The sequence below is a fragment of the Periplaneta americana genome, chromosome 9, assembly GCF_040183065.1.
Source record: "Periplaneta americana isolate PAMFEO1 chromosome 9, P.americana_PAMFEO1_priV1, whole genome shotgun sequence".
NCBI classification, from domain to species: Eukaryota; Metazoa; Arthropoda; class Insecta; order Blattodea; family Blattidae; genus Periplaneta; species Periplaneta americana.
Genome location: NC_091125.1, coordinates 154,201,112 through 154,223,236, shown reverse-complemented (window position 1 = coordinate 154,223,236; position 22,125 = coordinate 154,201,112). Strand labels below are relative to the sequence as shown.

At 35.1% G+C, this 22,125-nt stretch overlaps 1 protein-coding gene across 2 annotated transcripts in view; it reads right to left on the bottom strand.

Moving 5' to 3' along the window:
- Nucleotides 1–350: 350 nt before the first annotated feature.
- LOC138706627 (uncharacterized) overlaps nucleotides 351–22,125 on the bottom strand; it is a 29,006-nt gene continuing 7,231 nt past the window's right edge. The window contains exons 2-4 of one of the 2 annotated variants that reach the window (XM_069836156.1): nucleotides 14,205–14,507; nucleotides 10,691–10,871; nucleotides 351–4,692 (exon numbers count right to left, since the gene is read on the bottom strand). In XM_069836156.1, the coding sequence (XP_069692257.1) occupies nucleotides 4,519–4,692; nucleotides 10,691–10,871; nucleotides 14,205–14,506 (657 nt within the window). In that variant the 5' untranslated portion in view covers nucleotide 14,507 and the 3' untranslated portion in view covers nucleotides 351–4,518. The remainder of the gene's footprint in view (nucleotides 4,693–10,690; nucleotides 10,872–14,204; nucleotides 14,508–22,125) is intronic. The other variant, XM_069836157.1, reaches the window with a different exon arrangement.

Genomic DNA, 22,125 nt, shown 5'->3' with positions numbered 1-22,125 from the left:
CTATGACCCCTGACTTTGGGCCCGCAGTATAGCTCAGATGATATTTAGTACAATGCATAAAGATAAGCACTCATTCGCAATTTTGGAGGAATTGCTCAATTCTATACGAATATTGGGAAGCTACGATAGGTAGCGAAAACCTGGTTTTGAAAACCAGCTATAATGGCTGGAGGGATCATTGTGCTAATCACATGATACCTCCATTCTGGTTAGGTGATCCTCCACCTCTGCTTCGGCATGTGGACATGAGGCCAGCAGCCAGCTGATCGCTCTTGGCTCTTCATGGGCTGTAGCACCACGAATTTACTTTCTATTTTTTAAATATTTCATACTCTGCTCAATCACAAGTAGTTGCTGACAACCAGAGTAATTGGTCCGATGAAAGTATTATTTCTTGTTTCTTTGAATGAATAAAAGCATGAGTAATTGACCAGAGGGGAGTAACTACTAAAATATTTTGGAGTTACCTCAGTAGGTTGGTCAGTTAGTAGCGAGTAAATGTGACATTTGAAGTTAGAGAAGAATATAGAGGAGTTTCAAAGCAAAGACAGATTCGTAAAATTAGAAAAAACTTATCAAGCGTGATTACAGAGCTCTTTATATAAAAAAATATATATATATATCTCGTGGATTGGATGGCCAATCATTTTTTAGGAGAAATCAACGAAACTTGTGGTGAAGCACTTAACAATGCACAAAGGATGAGAATCTTTTTGCGATATCTAGGAAATCAAGAATTTCAGACGAATGGGAGATCTCTGAGTAAATTAATATACATATCAAGAACATTTCCTCAAGTGTTAGCTGTCATTGGCAATAAAGCAGGTCACTGCACTGGATCAAATTTCCTACCACAGCAGAAAATGGAGTAACACCAAAACTGGTTTGCTATACAGTATTAGCAATAAAGAAAAGTGTTATTACAATGAATGCCTAAGTAACGAAATGATCAATTCGGCAGTAAGAATGTAAACTTACGAATATTGTAATTAATAGTTAATTCATTGACTGCATTTATTTGTTCCTACATCGTTTTGCTGATTTTGATTGTACAGTAGAACTTGGTTATAACGACCTCGTTTTGTGCGACATCTAACCTATAACGTCAAATATTCTGTGGTCCCAAATAATTCCCTATAAGACAAATCCTTTTCTACCTTGCTTAATACAACAAACGTATATGCGTCTAGCTCGCATATGTCATTTTCAACCTCAGTTTGGAATAAGATTTTCTAAGAACCAAAGTATTTTAAGAAATACTTACTTACAAATGGCTTTTAAGGAACCCGCAGGTTCATTGCCGCCCTCACATAAGCCCGCCATCGGTCCCGATCCTATTCAAGATTAATCCAGTCTCTATCATCATATCCCATCATAAGTGCACACATTGTAATGCAATATGGCCACTAAAAGAAAAGTTTTAACGTTGGAAGAAAAAGTTAAAGCAATTCATTAAGTTGAGAATGGAATTTAAAAAGCTGACGTGTGTTGTGAGTTTGGCCTAGTTAATTCCACAGTCCAAACGATTTGGGAGAGCAAGGATGAAATTGTTGCATTTGAACAAAATTGATCAAGCTAGGGGAGGGAGCAATGAAATTGCAACTGAAATAATGAATATAGAACGTAATTTAGAAAGTGTATATTGGGTAAGTATGAGACAACAGAGTAAAATGATTGATTACTTCACTCCAAAGTAGACTAAAGAAGTTTGGTGAGTTCTGAACAAACTGTTTTAATACAAAATACTGAATTTATAATTGTACATTTATTTTATTGTGTTCATGATAGGCTTAAAAGTGAATACATAAATCTAAAATAGGGCTATTTTAAGTTTGTTATTTTCCATTTTTCACCTTACTAGACTCATAATATGAATCTCGGTTACTATGACACTCGTTTATAACAACGTAATTTTTAAGGTCCCATGGATGTCGTTATAACCAAGTTCTACTGTATATATGTTAAATATGTGTCGACATTTTAATGGTGTGTATAAACTATGATTATTAGGCAACATTTGTAATTGTCCAGCTATAGGCACTACGCTTGCATAGATCCATTCGTAGTTCTTGCATTACGGGATACCTGAAGTTCATATATTAACACAATTCACTGCGACCTATTGAGATTTATTGTGCCAACCCTCGATATGGAATGAGTTGCGTGCCATCCGTGCCCCCCTCAGTTTAATTCCAATTCCAAGGTCAACTGGCGGAAATCAGAAAATAATTACTCCCACCTCCCCACATGTGTGCTGTGTTATATTTATAACTTTGAACGAGTTTGTTATGATGGCTTTTCATTGTATCAACACATACAGAATATCAGCTTTCCATGCTCGAAGCCTTGATTTCATACTAGAGAATTGATTAAAGTTGCAACATTTGCTACCAAGCTGACAATATCTAACATGTTTCATTATGTTCTTTCATTAATAACTAAAAAACTAAGAATTTTCGGACATATGTTTATATGAACTTTTTTTCTTGTTTTGGTTGATGAACATGCCCCAAGGTTTGTCAAAGTATTTCTGAAACACCCTGTATAGGAGGGCTGGGCATCGGGAGCGAATCCAAACTCTAAACGGGGACACTTAATATTCATCCGTCACGGCATCAACACTGCGCTGTGTTCGGCGGGAAAGAAAGGGGTTGAAAAGAAGTTGTATGGATCCCCGTGAGAGAGTAGAATTCGCTCTTGGTGCCCAGCCCTACTGTATAGGGTTAAAGCGATGTACTGATATTTTAACCTAAACTACATACATTATCCTGAAATATTTTATATTCCTCCTGGGGCACTGTATGCCTTCAAGTATTTTGCCCTTTGGCTTGTTCCATTGTCCCACCCTAACATTTGGGAAGATTAGCCATTTACAAGGAATGGACTTCCTGGTCATGTGGTCATCATGTCGCAGTTTTATTCCTTATAACAATATAAACACACGACAGAGGATGCTCTTGCAATATCCCCTACTTTTTCTAGTGTTTATAAATGATCTTGCCCCCCTATTAAAAGATGTAGGTCATCCCATATTATTTGCAGATGACACAAGTATAGTAATTACAGCCAATAACTCCAACACATTCCAATCTTCAACAGAGGAAATTCTCTTCAAAATATGTGACTGGTTCTCAGTCAATAAATTGGTATTAAATTGTAACAAAAGTAACATAATTCAATTTGAATCCTGTCCAAATTCAACCTCGCAAATTTCTAGCACAATAATTAATAATAGATCCCTATTAGAAACAACGACAACCAAATTTCTTGGCTTAAAAATCGATAATGTGTTAAAATGGAAAAATCATATTAAAGAAATTACCCCCAAACTAAATTCAGCTTGTTTTGCTATTAGATCTATGCAAAAGATAGTAAATATCAATACCTTAAAAACAATATACTTTGCATACTTCCACTCGGTAATGAGTTTTGGAATAATATTCTGGGGAAATTCCACAGATAGTAACAATATATTTCTATTACAAAAAAAGAGTAATTAGAATAATAGTAGATGCCAAATCTAGGGAATCTTGCAGGACTATTTTCAAAAAATTACAAATAATGCCCATGGCTTGTCAGTATATCTTTTCATTAATAATCTTCGTCGTATGTAATCGTGAAAACTTTGTAACTAATTCAACAGTTCATAGCATAAATACACGTCAAAAATGACTTTCATACTCCATCCACAAGTGTATCATGCTGTCAAAAAGGAGTGCGTTATATGGCAGTAAAAATTTTTAACAGCCTCCCTATCGATATAAAAAATGAAACTCAAAACATAAAATTATTTAGAGCCAAATTGAAGAAGTACCTAATTTCTCACGCCTTCTATTCTGTAGGTGAATTCATGACATTCAATAACACTTCATGAAAATGATACTAAAACTTTGTGTTGTACTAGTAAACTATATTGTAAATCTCATCTGTATATATTTCATATAGACTGTGACTATAAATTAAGATTTTATAATAGTATTAAGCTTTTAGACTTGTTCCATATTCTAGCTGTAAGCAATGTATGAATACCATGGAATGTGAATAAATACAATACAATACCAATATCAGAGAGTAAAATTTTCACTTTCCTGGAAAAATAGAACCAGAATATATTGGATCTCAAACTACAATGCTGCTTTGTTCAGATTATCAAATAGTATAAATTTCATGGTGGTGCTGACGTCATATATCAACACTGCCAGCCATCAAGAAGTAGAAGAGTTGGAAGTTGAGAAAGGGAACTAATTGAGAACTAAAATCCCACGCACTGTGCTGTACCTCACTTCAGATTTGAAAAGTTTGTCAATCACTGGATTTGTAGAAGTCTTATTCTTATAGGTCTCCAGTTTCATTTCCATATACTGGTAATTAATAACCCACAAGCAGTCACTGGATTTCAAGAGGAAAATGTAACAATCATATGCTGGAAACACCCATTCATGTAATAATTTACTTGAGTTGGAACATATTCTTTTATCAACTGCATTTCTAGGAACATCACAATATTATGAGCGAAGTTCAACTCTTGTGCCGTTGTTCGTTGTACATGGAACTGCACAAGGGGTCGTTGTAACAGGGCACATGATCTCTTAGCCCCCAATAACTGGAGACAAGATTCCTCATTGCTGCTGGGAGTGAAGGCCATTGCCAAGGAGTATTATCAATCATTCTTCCTTCAGAGTTGAGCATTTCCTGAAATGAGAAAGAGTATTTAACTTGTTTTATAACAAATTGAACCTTTCGTTTATCAAGTTTTCGGTATTAGAGAGGAACTATCTGTGTAATAAATAATACATCTTGAGTCTTGCGTACACTACTTTTAACACTTCATTACAAATGATTGACAAATTGGCAACTTACTAGTGTTAATTATATAAGCACGTGTGGCTTACAGCTGTTTCAGTGTATATGATACACCATCATCAGAGCCTACTCTGATGATGGTGTACAGAGCCTACTCTGATAATGGTGTACAGTATACACCGAAACAGCCACAAGTGCTTATATAATTAATATTAATAAGTTGCCAATTTATCAATCATTAATCCTTAATCTTAATATATAAAATTGAATGTGGGTATGTATGTATGTATGTATGTATGTATGTGGGTGTGTATGTTTTATATACAAATCTACACGCTTTGACCGATATGTGCCAAAGTTTGCACATTTAACCTTCATAACCAGGAGAAGAACATAGGCTACATTAAAATTGTGCAAATGGAAGTTAAATTAATTAAATATATAAAAAATAAAAATAAATAGGTCAAATATTCATGTATTATATTAAATTGCAAAATCTTCTACAGTCAATTGTTGTTTATTATTGTTTGTTGTAATCAACATAAACTTTCACGAGGCCTTGGAAATTTTAACACGAAATTAAATTACATTGTTGTTATACATCATGAAGGCTAAAACTAGATAATCATGCAATAAGTATCTTTACGCAGTCCAGGACCGTATTATGAATTCCTCGATGCAGTTTTGTAGATAGTGAGCAGACTGTTTTATCCAATTGAATTCTAGAATTCTTTCAAACTACAAGGATTGCTACCACATAATTTACTTAATATTGATTAGCCATAGTAGACCTACTGTTGCGAAATATTGACTCACCAAAATTATGCACTAACAAGAATTTGTGTCAAAAACTCATGCGAAACGTAATATGAGTGGCAATATTAACTGGAAAAACGAAAGAAGATAATGTTTTTATCCCACGTATTGCTATTATAGCCATTCGATTTTAAGCAATTATTATAAGTTATAGTAATATTTGTCATAATATTACAATAATAATATAGAGCCTATTTTACTGTTACTGTTAACCCGGCTCTTATTAATAAGTTATGGTCACTAATGACTTGGCCGTTTATAGAAAAATATGATTTTCTGTTGTGGTAGTGTTCTACATTGCCTTCTCCAGGAGAGTGAATTCTGATGAGTATAGTCTCCGTTACTGCAAAACACCCTGAAATCCATGTATTTGATAGAATCCATCCGTTACAGATTGTAGTTTGGCCTTGAAGGAAATTAAATATATTGTGGGCAGAAAGGCTTAATAATGCATAATGCCGTGGTACGATAAATATTACCATCAATCACAATGTTAAATATCTTAAATATCCCTGTAGCATAAGGTCTTAATGTTGTTAAAACTCTATTCATAGGTGAGATGGAATTATTTCGATTAGTTAGTTTCTTTGGATATTAGTGGCACTTTCTTTAATATTCGTCACTAGGGAGGAGAAAATATAAGTAAATATGGTTCGTTTTGGTTTTATATAGTTCCCTTGCCGAGGTCTCCGATAAGTCTAACAAACAGTTTATTTAGAAATAGACCAAAATTTAAAACCCGGGCAACGCCGGGTAATTTAAGCTAGTAAATAATAATCCTATCAGTGTACTAGGAAAAGGTGCACAAATTGAAAATGGGTACCAGTATCAATTAAATCGAGATCAGTTGGGAAAAGCAAGATTTACCAAGGAACTGTTAATGGGCTCATGTCGACACATCCTCAGTGTGTTTTTCAGTGGGCAGTTTATTCTTAGCCAGTGGCCCAGCCAATAGCCAATTCCTTTTTCTCTTCCTGATCAGTTTCAGCATTATTCTTTCTTCACCCACTCTTTCTAGCCCAGCTTTATTTTTTCTTCATCTTACGATGTTGGATGACATGTATACGTCCGTTGATGTGACATATTAATGAATTTAAATACTATTATAGTCACAATTATGCCATGGTATGAAAGAAAAATTTCACAACCTCGAGCGGGAATCGAACCTGCAACTTCCTGTTCTCCGGTCAGGCACTGTACCACTGAGCTATCCAGTTCGTCTTAAGCCAAAGGCTTGGAATTATCCTTTCATACTGGCGACTCTGTTGTAGAGTACTGTCCATAGTGTCTGATCTAGTCAGCACTGCTTATGGATGAGAAGAAACTACAAATGTAATCTTCATCTTACGATGTTGGATGACGTGTATAAGGCCGTTGATGTGACATATTAATGAATTTAAATACTATTATGGTCACAATCATGCCATGGTATGAAAGAAAAATTTAAAAAAATTGGCGTGAGACGAATTCGATAGCTCAGTGGTAGAGCGCCTGACCTGAGAACAGGAAGTCGCAGGTTCGATTCCCGCTCGAAGTTGTGAAATTTTTCTTTCATACCATGGCATAATTGTGACTATAATAGTATTTAAATTCACTTTATTTTTTATTTTGCTTGTCCATTTCACATGTCCCATTCTTCTCCATATCCACATTTCAAATATTTCCGGTCGTTTGTCGTTACTTCGTCATAATGTCCATTGTCTGCCTTCTACAGTGCCACACTCCACACAGATCTCTTCCTTAGTTCTTTTTCCTGAGGTCTGCAGAAGATACTCCTTTTTCTATTGAAAGCTTCCTTTGTCATTGCTATCCTTTTGTCTTCCTAGCAGCAGCTCATGTTATTACTTTGCAGTATACGCCAAGTATTTAAAGCTGTCCACTTGTTTTACTGCCCCATTTCGATTTCGCAAGTTTATCTTCAGCCCATACTGTCATTTAGCTCCAATAGCATATTCCTTAGTATCGTCTTCTCTTCTGCTAATAATGTCATATCAGCAGCAAATCTTAAGGGGAGAGGATGGTATTTTTTTGGTGAAAAATTAGTAAATTAAAAAAAAAAAATCATTAAAATACTCTGTGATATGTGTGGAATGCATAGCATAACATTTTGTGGGTATTTGTGCCCTTATCAGATGTTGAGTCGCCATTTTTAAACTTCCTGTGTTATTGATTTTTAAATCACTCACCCACTTTTATTGTTGTTTCCGGTAAATTAAATTTTCAAAAAAAAAAATTTTTTTTTTCTTTAAAATACCCTTTGATATGTATGGAATGCATTGCGTAACATTTTGTGGGTATTTGTACCATCATGTTGAGACGTCATTTTTATACTTCCTGCGCTATGGAGTTTTAAATCACACGCCCGCTTTTATCGGTTTCCAGTAACTTCATCTTTTTGCTACATTGCCAAACAAAAATGGATATAATTTCTGAACTATTAAAGATACATGCATAAAATTTAGAACACATATTCTTTAGACTATTAGGAAACTTTTCTCTGTAACAGAATTTTGTTAATGATTTCATTTTAAAAATACGTCCGTTTGTTTGCAAGGAAGGAAATCAGAAAATTGTTATTAAATTTTAATTGTTTATTTTACAAACGTAGGGACTAATATCAAAATTCTGTTACAGACAGTTTGTAGAACCTGCATTTGCAAATACATTGCAAAAAACTGTTTGAATCTATCTTTAAAAACAGTTTAGATATATCAGTTTTAGTACAATCCTGCATTGGGTATATTTGTTTTTCAAATTTGGGCCCCCAAATAATTTTTTTTTCCAAAATATTTTTATTTGGTTGAGTTGCCACAGCTATGAGCTCTCTACATACAAAAAATTAATATTTTACACCAAATAGGAAAAAAGTTTTAAAAAATACCATCCTCTCCCCTTAAGTACTTTAACCTTCTTCCTTCTACTGTCACCCCTCCTTGTTCTGAAAACAGTTATTCACTAATTCCGGTCCACACCTGTGGAGTAACGGTCAGCGCGTCTGGCCGCGAAACCAGGTGGCCCGGGTTCGAATCCCGGTCGGGACAAGTTACCTGGTTGAGGTTTTTTCCGGGGTTTTCCCTCAACCCAATACGAGCAAATGCTGGGTAACTTTCGGTGCTGGACCCCGGACTCATTTCACCGGCATTATCACCTTCATTTCATTCAGACGCTAAATAACCTAGATGTTGATACAGCGTCGTAAAATAACCCAATAAAAATAAATTCACTAATTCCTCCAAGTAGATGTTGAACAGTTTAGGTGATAAAGGGCTTCCTTGTCGTGTCCCTATCCCTATTCCACTTTCCTATCCTGACTTTGACTTGTTTCATATAAAGATTACTGAACAGCTCCTCTCTTTTCATTCCACACCAATTTTCTTCAGGATCCCCATAAGTTTATTCCAATCCATTCTGTCCAAAGCCTTTTCCAGGACCACAAATACTACATAGGCCCTACACTTCTATTTTTCTTTATGTATATTTCACCGATTTTTTGTAGCAGTCCAATTGCATGTGTTGTACCTTTTCCCTTCCTGAAGCTAAATTGCTCTCTTTCCAAGTCTCCTTCCATCTTAGAGTTGTTGTTTAGTCAACTGTCCGAAGACAAGTCTAAACCTCACAAACAGGGTTGCCAGATGTCCCAATTTGGCGGGACATGTCCCGATTTTCATATAAAAATCCCGAGTCCCGCTTCGATTCGAGGCGGGATGCAAAAAGTCCCTCCTTTAGAAAATTAACATCACTTGTATGATCGTATGGTTACCTAGTAACTATTTTCTTCTAGGCCTAAATAATTAAATTACATTAAAAATTTTTGTTTTTTAACATTGGAAAAAATGAATATTTTGGCAAATGTAAGGTTTGTAGCAGTGAATTCAGTGGTGAATATGATATTTCTAAACATTTAAAAAGAGACGTTCAGCAGAAATGCGTGGCACAGGGAATGGAAAAAAGCTTGTTGAAAATGCTAAACTCCAGTGATAAATATGTAGGGCCTATGTAAACTCTGTAAATGTATACTGTATGTTAAATGATGGGTTTTGAGAAGTAGTATGCCAAGGCACAAATTAAAATGTCAATTTAGATATCAATAAATTTTATGTCACTGTAATCAATTAATAAACACTGAAAATTAAATATTTTGTCACACGTGATCCATCTTTTGGAATTTGTGCTTTATTGTTAACAATAAACAGCTGGTGAAAACTATCAGACGGAACTACTATTAAACCATTAAGTTAATAATTTTGCATAACATATTATTGCCACAAGCCCTTCGGAAAGATGCCAGAGAAACGTAATGTAACTTACAGCCAGATAAATATTGTTTTGTACTTGGAAACCTGTATCTACAATTTGACTTATTGGAGTGGATTGGCAACAGGCCATGATTGTTTGGCCACACCTGCATAGAATTGGAATATATCAGTCCCCTAACTGCCCATTGTGCAACTCAAACCAAGAAATGGATTCGGAACACCTCAAAATCTGTGCTTCAGTGGCTGGCCATGATAATATCTTTGAAAAATATTGGAGTGCAAGAGGTCAAATGAATTTATTGTCAAACGCCTGGCATTAGAAAGCAACAACAACAACAATTTGACTTATTAAAATTGCTATTCATACTAGTCACTAACTGCACATACGTAGAGGGATAATTTTTATTCTTTTTTTAAAAGATAAATATAAGTGCTGTATTATGTGATGGATAAAAGATGTCCCTCTTTGGTATATCTAAAATCTGGCAACCCTGCTCACAAATGATACCAAGAAGGCACCACTTATGAAGCAACTAGGCCAGAAGATAATGGGGTAGGGTGGCCAGTTCCTTTCCCCCTCCATAGTCAGACTTCGGATGCAGACAAACAATTGTTGTTCCTCTTACACATAATGTCAAGTGATATGTACTGCCTGATAACGTCAATTCAGTACTAGCAGGAGAATCTTCGCCGAATGTGATATCAGGCTCATAACATTTTTTTGGCATGTATATATTACAACCGTTAAAATAAATCAGTCTTGTCTTGATTGAGGTAAAGTTTCTGAAGGTTTGCTGGTCAAGGCTTGTACTTACATATTTGTCAAATGCTGTTTTGACGCTATGTTCCAAATCTGCAGGAGTTTCTGGCATTTTCCGGGAGAGACCAACTGAATTGACACTTGTTGTCTGTCGATATAGAAGAGCATGGAGAGTCTGAAGCAGAAAGGCTAAGAATGCAAGACCCGCAAGAAGGGTCAAGGGATCAAATCCAGATCTGAAACAGAGGATTAACTTCAGTATTGATGGAAATGCAGTCTTACATATGGCATCATTTATCTGAAGAGTGTTTAATGCTGATTTTGAAACACATGAGTCCTTACTTACTTACTGGCTTTTAAGGAACCCGGAGGTTCATTGCCGCCCTCATATAAGTCCCCATTGGTCCCTATCCTGAGCAAGATTAATCCACTCTTTATCATCATATCCCACCTCCCTCAAATCCATTTTAATATTATCCTCCCATCTACGTCTCGGCCTCCCTAAAGGTCTTTTTCCCTCCGGCCTCCCAACTAACACTCTATATGCATTTCTGGATTCGCCCATACTTGCTACATGCCCTGCCCATCTCAAACATCTGGATTTAATGTTCCTAATTATATCAGGTGAAGAATACAATGCGTGCAGCTCTGCGTTTTGTAACTTTCTCCATTCTCCTGTAACTTCATCCCTCTTAGCCCGAGATATTTTCTTAAGAACCTTATTCTCAAACACCCTTAATCTCTGTTCCTCTCTCAAAGTGAGAGTCCAAGTTTCACAGCCATACAGAACAACCGGTAATATAACTGTTTTATAAATTCTAACTTTCAGATTTTTTGACAGCAGACTAGATGACAAAAGCTTCTCAACCGAATAATAACAGGCATTTCCCATATTTATTCTGCGTTTAATTTCCTCCCGAGTGTTATTTATATTTGTTACTGTTGCTCCAAGATATTTGAATTTTTCCACCTCTTCGAAGGATAAATCTCCAATTTTTATAGTTCCATTTCGTACAATATTCTCGTCACGAGACATAATCATATACTTTGTCTTTTCGGGATTTACTTCCAACCCTATTGTTTTACTTGCTTCAAGTAGAATTTCCGCGTTTTCCCTAATCGTTTGTGGATTTTCTCCTAACATATTCACGTCACACATGAGTCCTATTTGATTGATACGTATCATAATTGTAAAACTGTAATTAGATTTTTCAATTGGTACGAAATGAATAAAATTCAACCACAGAAACAACATATAGTATGAAAATGCTTTTGAAGTCAATAAGACAGAGCTACGCCAAATTCGAATACAAAACAAACATTTTTTAGTGTAAAATATTTAAATGCACAACGAGATCTTGTTGTTGTTCAGTCAACTGTCCGAAGATAGGTCTGGACCCCACAAATGACACCAACAAGGCTTGACTTATGAGACAGCTAGGCCAGGAAATATTGGGGTAGGGTGGACGAGGTCTTAATGTTAACAAAATGAAAACATTTCTTTATTGAAATATTACTTTCATTTCACGTAAATGTGTTTAGAAGTAAACTTTTGGGTAGTCCATCAAGTGCACTGACTTTCATTAAAAATCCAGTATATTTTTATATCTGAGCAAATTCTTATAGATTAACGGGGACTTTGGCAAATATACAAAAGAAATACCAATATTGAACATTCGATATTGTTATACATGTTCAGTCAGCATCCATTGATATTTATTTTTCACTCAAATTCCTGGTTAAGTTGGATTATTATTTCAATTCAAAAACATGTTACTATATTTTAGTGAATCTTATTTAATTCCTTCATGCTAATATCAAATACCTTATTATAATAACACCGGACAGCTGTATACTAGAAGTGCATATATGCATTTTTGGAAATAAAAGAACTACGCATGGTAACAATTTAAAAAAAAGAAAATACATGTATGGGTGAATCCAGAAATGCATTAATAAAGTGTTAGTTGGGAGGCCGGAGGGAAAAAGACTTTTGGGGAGGCCGAGACGTAGATGGGAGGATAACATTAAAATGGATTTGAGGGAGATGGAATATGATGCTAGGACTGGATTAACCTTGCTCAGAATAGGGACTGATAGCGGGCTTATGTGAGGGCAGCAATGAATTTTTTCGGGTTCCTTAAAAAGCCATTTGTAAATAAGTAAATATGTAAGGTTAATAGCTAACTGTAATAAAAATACTTCGTATCTTCTCTCCAAATATAGGTATCAGTTCCATCAAATAGTGTATCTCTGGCGCGATCACTGTTACCATGTTTATAAAGAAAAAAATCTTAAGTGTTTTTCATGCTTAAACTCAATATAATATTTTCAAATTAATGCTTAATATTCATAGCCAGGTTTTTTTTTTTTTTTTTTTTTTTTTTTTGCAAAACAAATTACATTTCAGTGAAAATTAAAATTGTGTTCTACATAATATTTGTAAAAATTGTTGCTCAGTCTAATTTTTTTAATTCTCGTAAGTTGTTTTCGTTATGGAAACAAAACATTCTCTTTAATTTACCCTACAGTGTCCTTTTAAGACTATTTGAAGAGCGAAATGAAGACGAAGTTTCGCTTTCTTCAATAAAGGCACATTTAATAATTTATTGGAGTAAAACTACTAAAAACCACATTTAGTTCGAATTTTAGCATCAATTTAGTAATTTATCATAATTTTAATTACCTTCTTGATATTCTAAAAAATTAATGTTGTCTCATTTTTACCCTTCCTAATGCTACAGAGTATTTTGGATATTTTAAAAATATGTTGTACACAAATATTGTTTGTTGTTTATTTAATTTCATCTTTTCAACAAATGTGGACTATACTAAATAGATACCAGTATTCATATATATATTCGTCATAATTATCAACATTTTAGTAATAATAATAATAGTAATAATAATAATAATAATAATAATAATAATAATAATAATAATAATAATAATAATGATAAAAACTAATGGCTTTTGCCTGTTATGTCCTTATTCTAATAATAATAATAATAATAATAATAATAATAATAATAATAATAATAATAATAATAATAATAATAAATGTTATATTTTATTTAACGACTCTTGCAACTGCGGAGGTTATATCAGCGTCGCCGGATGTGCCGGAATTTTGTCTCGCAGGAGTTCTTTTACATACCAGTAAATCTACTGATATGAACCTGTCGCATTTAAGCACACTTAAATGCCATCAACCTAGCCCGGGATCGAACCTGCAACCTTGGGCATAGAAGGCCAGCGCTATACCAACTCGCCAACCAGGTCGACTAATAATAATAATAATAATAATAATAATAATAATAAAGACTAATGGCTTTTGCCTGTTATGTCCTCATTCTTATGAAGAGTATGAACCAACATTAGACATTCAGAAGTAGTGGGACTTCTAGTCATATTGTCAGCATGGCGTAAAGCTCTTCCTTGATGGGAATTGAACCCAAGTTCGTTTGATTTGCAGCTGGAAAAGCTTCCAAACGAGCGACAGTGAAAGACAACCTTATCTTCCATTGTGACGAGGACATATTGCACATGCAGAGGGATAAAAGACTTACACATACGTGTTGTATGCAGGAGCCCCGTAGTGGCCCCTTCCTGTCTCTGTGTGTGGTTTGAGTAAGTACGTGCAGAGTGTTTTGCGAACTTGGCTGCCTTCACTCGCATCTCTCCTCAGTCCTAGCAGCTCTGAGCCGCACAGACTGAAAGTTCTCAGGACCATGTCTTTCAGACCTACACCAAAAGTCTGCAGTGGGTTTACATGGGGCAGTTCTGTTGATGCTTCTTCGCTGGCAGATGCCCCTGATAAATATGCAGTTGCCAACATAGTTAGAATTGGCCATTTGTCATGTAGCATCATTCTGAAATAAAATAAAAAAAATATCATTAATGTATATTGAATTTATTAGTTGTGAATAATTCATAGCTTTTGTCATTTATAGTACCATAAAAATTTATTTGAGAGTTTATTTTTGTGGGACGAACAGAATTTTTTATATATGTATCAAAGTAACTAGTAAGTAGTTTGCTGGTTTGGTATTCATGTAGTCCACTTTACAGTACAGTTTTAGAGGTTTACCTGGCTAGGAATTTAAGTGGTTTTTCTCAGTTGAAATATCTTACAGACCACGTTCTTTCATGCCCCGAATTCATAACAATTTTCTTATCTCCTTGTGTTGAGTAAGGTCTGTAGTTAAGGATTAAAGACACCATTAAATAAAATAAATAGGCCTAAATCAACGACCATGCACACACACACACACACCATATACATATACATGTGTATATACATATATACACCTGCATATACAGAGTAAACCGAAAGTAATGTCATTAATTTCAGGGGGTTATTCTTTGAGATATTTAAAAAAAAAAAGGTTAAATACAATTTTGCTTCCTCTTCGAGGTAAAAATTGTTTGAAATGAAACATTTCATAGCTTGTTTTGGGAAAGCCATTGTTTTAATTCCCAATACGCTCAATTATTTAAGAGAGCAGTGTATTATGATAATAAATGATTAAAAGAATTTTAGTTTTGTCCTTGTGCAGAAATTTGTTCTGAACGAATGTAACTTTTCGTTCTGGAAAGGAATTTTACAGTGTTCTAATTTAACATTGCTTTTCCGTAAGATATCTCAATATCCCACGAGCATTCACTAGAGCCATCTTCAGTTATATAGATGGCTCTGAAGTTCACATTTGAAGGTTTTTTTTTTTTCATACTCAATTCGATACATTAATATTGTGCAGGTAATGTTTTATTTTTTACTGTAGACTTTCATTTATTTAATAATGGAATTCAATTCACTCATTTTGTTTGAACAATATGAATAATACGTGTAGTTATTACACAGGTTATTATATGAAGCAAAATAAATTACTGTATCAGAGAAATTGCACATGATGTATAAAGTTGTAGAATTCGATTATACATGAGACATAGGTTACATGTATTAAGAGGATCGAATTACCAGGTAACTTACATACCTAAATATTTTTGCTTTGCTGATGCAGCATAAACTAGCGAGTAAAAGAATGCACTTGTGAAGTATTTTAGTATCCGTAATATTATAATACGTTCTTTTTCTTTCATTTGAGCTGTGTTTTAAATTGAAACTATGTAACTGGCCAATTAAAATACTGTATGTCTGTGACATATGTGAGGCCACTATTATTGCCGTCATTACGAAACTTTTTATGATACGTAGCTTATTAAAATGATATGTGTATTTTCTGTTCTGATATTTTTACATTCTGCATTGAATTCTTAATGAAAGATTGTTCTATGCTAGAAGGTCTGACATGTTTTCAATGTTATACGTACTTCATTACTGCTTCTTTTTAAATTAGGTTATGTTCTGTTTAACTTGGCAACAATACAATACAATGAAATCAATTATATGGAAATCACTAAGGAAATCACATTGTTTAATTGATAGCTAAAGGTAGGTCATTGTATTTTCTGTCAATTGTGGACACAGCTGCTGTGTTGCAGCATGTCTTCACATGTCATTTAACACAGTCTTAAATAATACGAGCATAGCACAAATAATTGCATCATGCTTGGTTGGAGGTAATGACCTCCTGATTATGTGGCGTCCAGCCAGCTGTGCATGAACTCAATGATGAAAATACTTGAGGAGTATGAAATTATTTAAATCACATTATGATTGTAGGAAAGTTTGTATTTAAAGCTAATATTATGCATGGTTAATCAAAGATAGCAAAAAAAGAAAGTAAATAAATAATTTCTTTTGAGGTGCGAATATAAAATGTATCTCTCAGAAACGCATGGTTAGCGTGAGAGTTTAGATCATATTCCTACTACAGAAAGAAAATAAAACTAGAGTGTTTTTTCCGTAAATTTTAGAAGGTTGTTCCTCATTTTTAATTTAGAAGTCTACTATCTTTATTTAAATTATTAAGTCCTAAATCTTAATTATAATGACCGAATTTATTTTTATATCGCACTTTTAAACGGCTATACAATTTAATACTGACATTATCCTTTCTGACAGGGTTGATTCTTTTTAATCAACGTTTCAATTGTGAGAAAAAAATTTACTTTTTCATTGTTAAAGTTAAGTCTGTAGAAGAAATGTAATTCTGCAGGGAAAAAAACTTCCTCAATATATTTCCGAAATTAGACGTTCTCAGATTATCTAATACAGAAAAAGCAGTCTTTATTAATTCTACATTAGACTAAAATCTTTCTTACCAGAACCATTTTTTCTGCATTTAACATAATATGCTTTATGGGCGAAATCTAAAACAATGCTAAATAAGAATTTTGGTAATTATGGATGATCATTCCCAGATTTAAAGATTTATTAAGAAGGGTAGTTCGCTAAGGCTAGGAACACACCGGATGCAACGAAACTACTGGAGACAAAATTGATTGCTCCAAATAAAAACAAAATCTCTGGTGTCTCATTTGGAAAGGTGCTAGGTGCTAGCTCGGCCTTGCATTGACCGAGGTTCTAACATAACTTGGTGTAGCAAAGGTAGTGTAAGTTACTGTGTGTACATATAGCAAGCCCCATTGTTTAGTAGTATAATTATTATGAAATTAGTTTACAATGTTATACTGTATCGCATGAGCTGATGTTTAGAAAAAAAAACATTTTACGAACGCAATATCTGAATAAGATTATGACCCAATTTCATAACTTACCAATTTTTTTTTGTGCAACAGCATTGTAATAGAATAATAAGAATGAAATAGGTAAATAAGATAATATCACAGTCTAGTATATACAGTCACGAAGCTCAATATGTAATAAATATATATCCATAGATAGTTGCTAACCACTAGGATCGCTACTATTGCCTCATTACAGACAATGAGAAATAGCACCTGCACAGTCTATTGTTCCTAGCAACCTCACAACTCAAGCTTCGTAACTATATATACTGGACTGTGATAATATCAAGTATCTATAATTAGTTACTCTGAAACAAATACTTGCAGTATACTCGTGACGTCATTGTTAGGTTTGTTGAATTTATTGACATTGTTGCTAAAATGGAAATCAATTTACCAGAATATATTTGAGAAGAAGCTTATAAAGCAGAACTGCGTTTAATTCACAAAAAAATCTCGTTAAAACTATGGAAAAGAGCACGAGAAATTTATTAAACAGTTGGAGAGTGGAACAGTTAGTTCAGTTGATTAAATTTAGGCCTAGATTTCATTCGGCGTGTAGTTTCACTGAATACATTCATAATAAGTTAATTTATATATAAATAGGCCTATTTATTAATTCTCATCAGTGACGTCGCCAGGATCAGAGCAAAGGGTGCGGATGGGGTCTGAGATTTAAAAATGGGGTGCGAGTTGTAAAAATGTGGTACATAAAAGATCCAAAGTGTTCTCTCGTGCACTTGCGCTCATACTGTTTATTAATATTATTATGCATTATTATTATTATTACTATTATTATTATTGTTATTGTTCATCACATCCATAACGATACACTAAGGGACGTAGTTTTTTCACATCCAAGAAATTGTTTGTTTGTTTTTGTTCTTCAAAATAACTTATGCCTAGTATTTTTTTAACAAATTGCCCTTTGGGGTGCGGAGAGGGGTGCTCCGATTTTTTATGGGGTGCTTGCGCATCCTTTTGCACCCCCCTAGCGACGTCCCTGATTCTCATACACAATTTTGATTTCTCGACACTAGATGCAATGATGAAGGAATGTCTGACATTCTTTCTAATCGTGACAAGCACGCACAAAATGGATTCAAGACGAGATGATAACTAGATGAACCTTAAATGAGTTGATTTATCCAGGAATTAAGCAGGTAAAATTTATTAAATATTAAATATACCTACGACAATTTTTATTTATTTCGATTATTGTAGCAATATTAACACAAATTAGTCTTTTATCAAACTTGACACTTCATATTTCCCCCCCTTAAGGAGTAATTTTGGATAATCCATGTCCTCAATATCTAATTATTTTGAAATATAGGCCTACTGGGTAGTTCGCTTAACTTTTTCACCTCTGATAACGTTTTAACTGTTGTTCCTGTACACAATGCAACAAATAGTGGTTAAATTATATCGAATGTGGCATCTTATGCACCTAACGAAATATTTCTTACGTAAATAATGTTCGAGATATGAATATGAGATTCATGGGAACCCAGTATGTTTTTCATTGCAATTGTTGGGTTAGCTATGCCTAAAAACTACTGACTACTGGGTGTTCATTTCAAAGTGTGTCATGACGTCACTGTTGTTCAGTCACCGATTTGAAGCGAGTTTCAGCTTATATGTCAGAGAAGTTGCCTATTATTCAAGGCGTTCTTCAATCTGAACTTGAGAACGTGTACGGTATAACTTGAACGTCGTAGCAACAAATGGCGGTCTGTACGGTCTGTGTGCTACCATAACCTCTTTCCAACTGTGTTTTGCGCCGGTAAGTCGTACGCAGGGTATTTGTTATAAACGGTTGCGTACGGTAACATTCCACAACACAAATCAAATACTCCGTGTCCATGTTGACCGTCGAAGTTAATGTCAACAAATACGTAAGTAATCGTCTTAACCCTCTCCCCATATCCCGACAGTACGTATTTCCAAACAGTTCACATTCCTGCCACTACCGGCGTTATCGTACGCATCGGTATGTACTCTTCAGAATGAACGCCGTACTTGCTAGGCAACTTCTCTGCCTCCTAGATAATCACCTTTGCGGAAATGTAGGAAGATTGAATTCTCTAGGCTCATCGGCTAGCCACATGACGGCATATAGCGAGCCATGACACACTTTGAACTGAACACCCAGTAGTTTACTGGCTGTTTGTCACTGGGGAAAGTAAACATAAAAACAATCTCTGACGTAATGTCCTTATAATGCTCTAGTGGCCAGAATGCACTAAACCTGCTATTCCAAATTGATGGGTGGGAAGAGGTAGTTCTGTTCACAGGTTTCCAGCGCGATCGCATGATATAACCACAATATAACGCTGTTAGATTTCTTTCTCTGGGGACTGTAAAAAATGTGGTGTACCAGCAGATTCAAACTACAGTGAAAAGACTATTGTCGCTGCATGTAGGCCTACTGCAATAGCTTCAGAAACATTGAGCATAGTGAGTTGATCAGTGATGGAGCGTGCACAGGAGTATTGCAGTGCAAATGAACTTGTCACAATTTTTAAAACGCCCATTGTAAGAAATATGATTATAGACCGCAGGGTTTTCCTGTTTTTACAGAATAATATGTTTATTTTTAATTCGTTGTTTTACGACACTTTATTAACTGCTATGGTTATCTAGCGTCTGAATGAGATGAAAATGAGAGCGTCCAGCGGTGAAAGTTAGGCCTACCCAAGCATTTGTTCGTAACTAATGGGTTGAGGGAAAACCCCGGAAAATATCTCACCAACCAGGTAATTTGTCCCAATCAGAATTTGAATTCGAGCCCGCTCGTTACACGGTCAGGCATGCTAACCGTTACTCCGCAGCGTTGGACTTTTTTATTTATCTACAGAACTTTAAGGTCATCTCCACAACATGTGCAATACTGTCACACTACAGTAAAATGCAGTAATAATAATAATAATAATAATAATAATAATAATAATAATAATAATGATAATCGTGGCATGACAGCCAAGGAAGGGCCAGGCCTACCAGCCGGCTGTTGGCCTCACGTCCACATGCCTCAGCAGAGGTGAACGATCATCCATCCATAATGAAGGTATCGTGTGGTCAGCACTATGATCAGTTGATCACCTCAGACGTTATGAGTTGATTGTCGTAGAAAGGATATCATGATCAAGGATGAGAATATTGACCTGCTGCAGACTCTCATTCCATAGATGGAAAAACTGTTTTGGGCAACTACTGCGTGTTCAGTTCAAAGTGTGTCATGGCCCGCCGTATGCCGTCATGTTGCTAGCCGATGAGCCTAGACAATTCAATCTTCCTGCACTTCCGCAGAGGCGTATTACCTAGGTGCCAGAGAAGTTGCCTAGCAAGTACGGCGTTCATTCTGAAGAGTACTTACCGATACGTACGGTAACTCCAGTAGTGGCAGGAATGTGAACTGTTTGGAAACACGTACTGGGTGAGTTTTTTTCTTACTGTCGGGATGTAGGGAGATGGTTAAGACGTTTACTTACGTATAGTATTTGTTGACATTAACTTCGACTGTCAACATGGACACGGAGCATTTGATTTGTGTTGTGGAATGTTGCCGTACGCAACCGATAATAACAAATACCCTGCGTACGACTTGCCCGGGCAAAACAAAGTTCGAAAGAGGTTATGGTAGCACACAGACCTTACAGACCGCCATCTGTTGCTACGACGTTCAAGTTATACCATAAACGCTCTCAAGTTCAGATTGAACGCCTTGATTAATAGGCAACTTCTCTGACATAAAAGCTAAAATTCGCTTCAAATCGCTGACTCACAACAGTGACGTCATGACACACTTTGAAATGAACACCCAGTATTAAATGTACATAGCCCAAATAGAAATGATTTGGACGATATTAAAGTACAAATTGCTGAGCCATTTCTACCAGAACCCACATTTCACGAAGTCGAGATTGCGATAGAAAATCTGAAGAAATACAAGTCTCCAGGTATTGATCATATTCCAGCAGAATTAATATAAGAGAGTGGAAACGCATTATCTAGTAAAATTTATAAGCTTGTACATACCGGTACTGTAATGGGAAAAGGAAATTGTACCAGAGCAATGGAAGGAGTCCATAATTGTTCCTATCTTTAAGAAGGGAGAAAAGACTAACTGTAGTAACTTTCCAGGAATATCACTTTTATTGACGTCATACAAAATTTTGTCTAATATTCTTTTAAGAACATTAACTCCTTATGTAGATATAATTATTGGGGATCACCAGTGTGGTTTTAGGCGTAATAGTTCGACTATTAATCAAACTTTTTGTATTCGACAGATATTGGAGAAAAATGGGAGTATAAGGGCACAGTACACCAGTTATTCATAGATTTAAAAAAAGACATATGACTGGGTTAAGAGAGAAGTTTTATGTAATATTCTTATTAAATTTGGTATTCCCAAGAAACTAGTTCGATTAATTAAAATGTGTCTCAGTGAAACGTACGGCAGAGTCCGTATAGGTCAGTTTCTGTCAGATACTTTTCCTATTCACTGCGGGCTAAAACAAAGGAGATGCACTCTCACCTTTACTTTTTAACTTTACTTTAGAATCTAGATTATGCCATTAGGAAAGTCCAGGAAAACATAGAAGGTTTGGAATTGAACGGACTACAGCAGCTCCTTGCTTATGCGGATGACGTGAATATGTTAGAAGAAAATCCACAAACGATTAGGGAAAACACGGAAATTTTACTTGCAAATTCAAATACCTTGGAGCAACAGTAACAAATATAAATGACACTCGGGAGGAAATTAAACGCAGAAAAAATATGGCAAATGCCTGTTATCATTCGGTTCAGAAGCTTTTATCATTCATT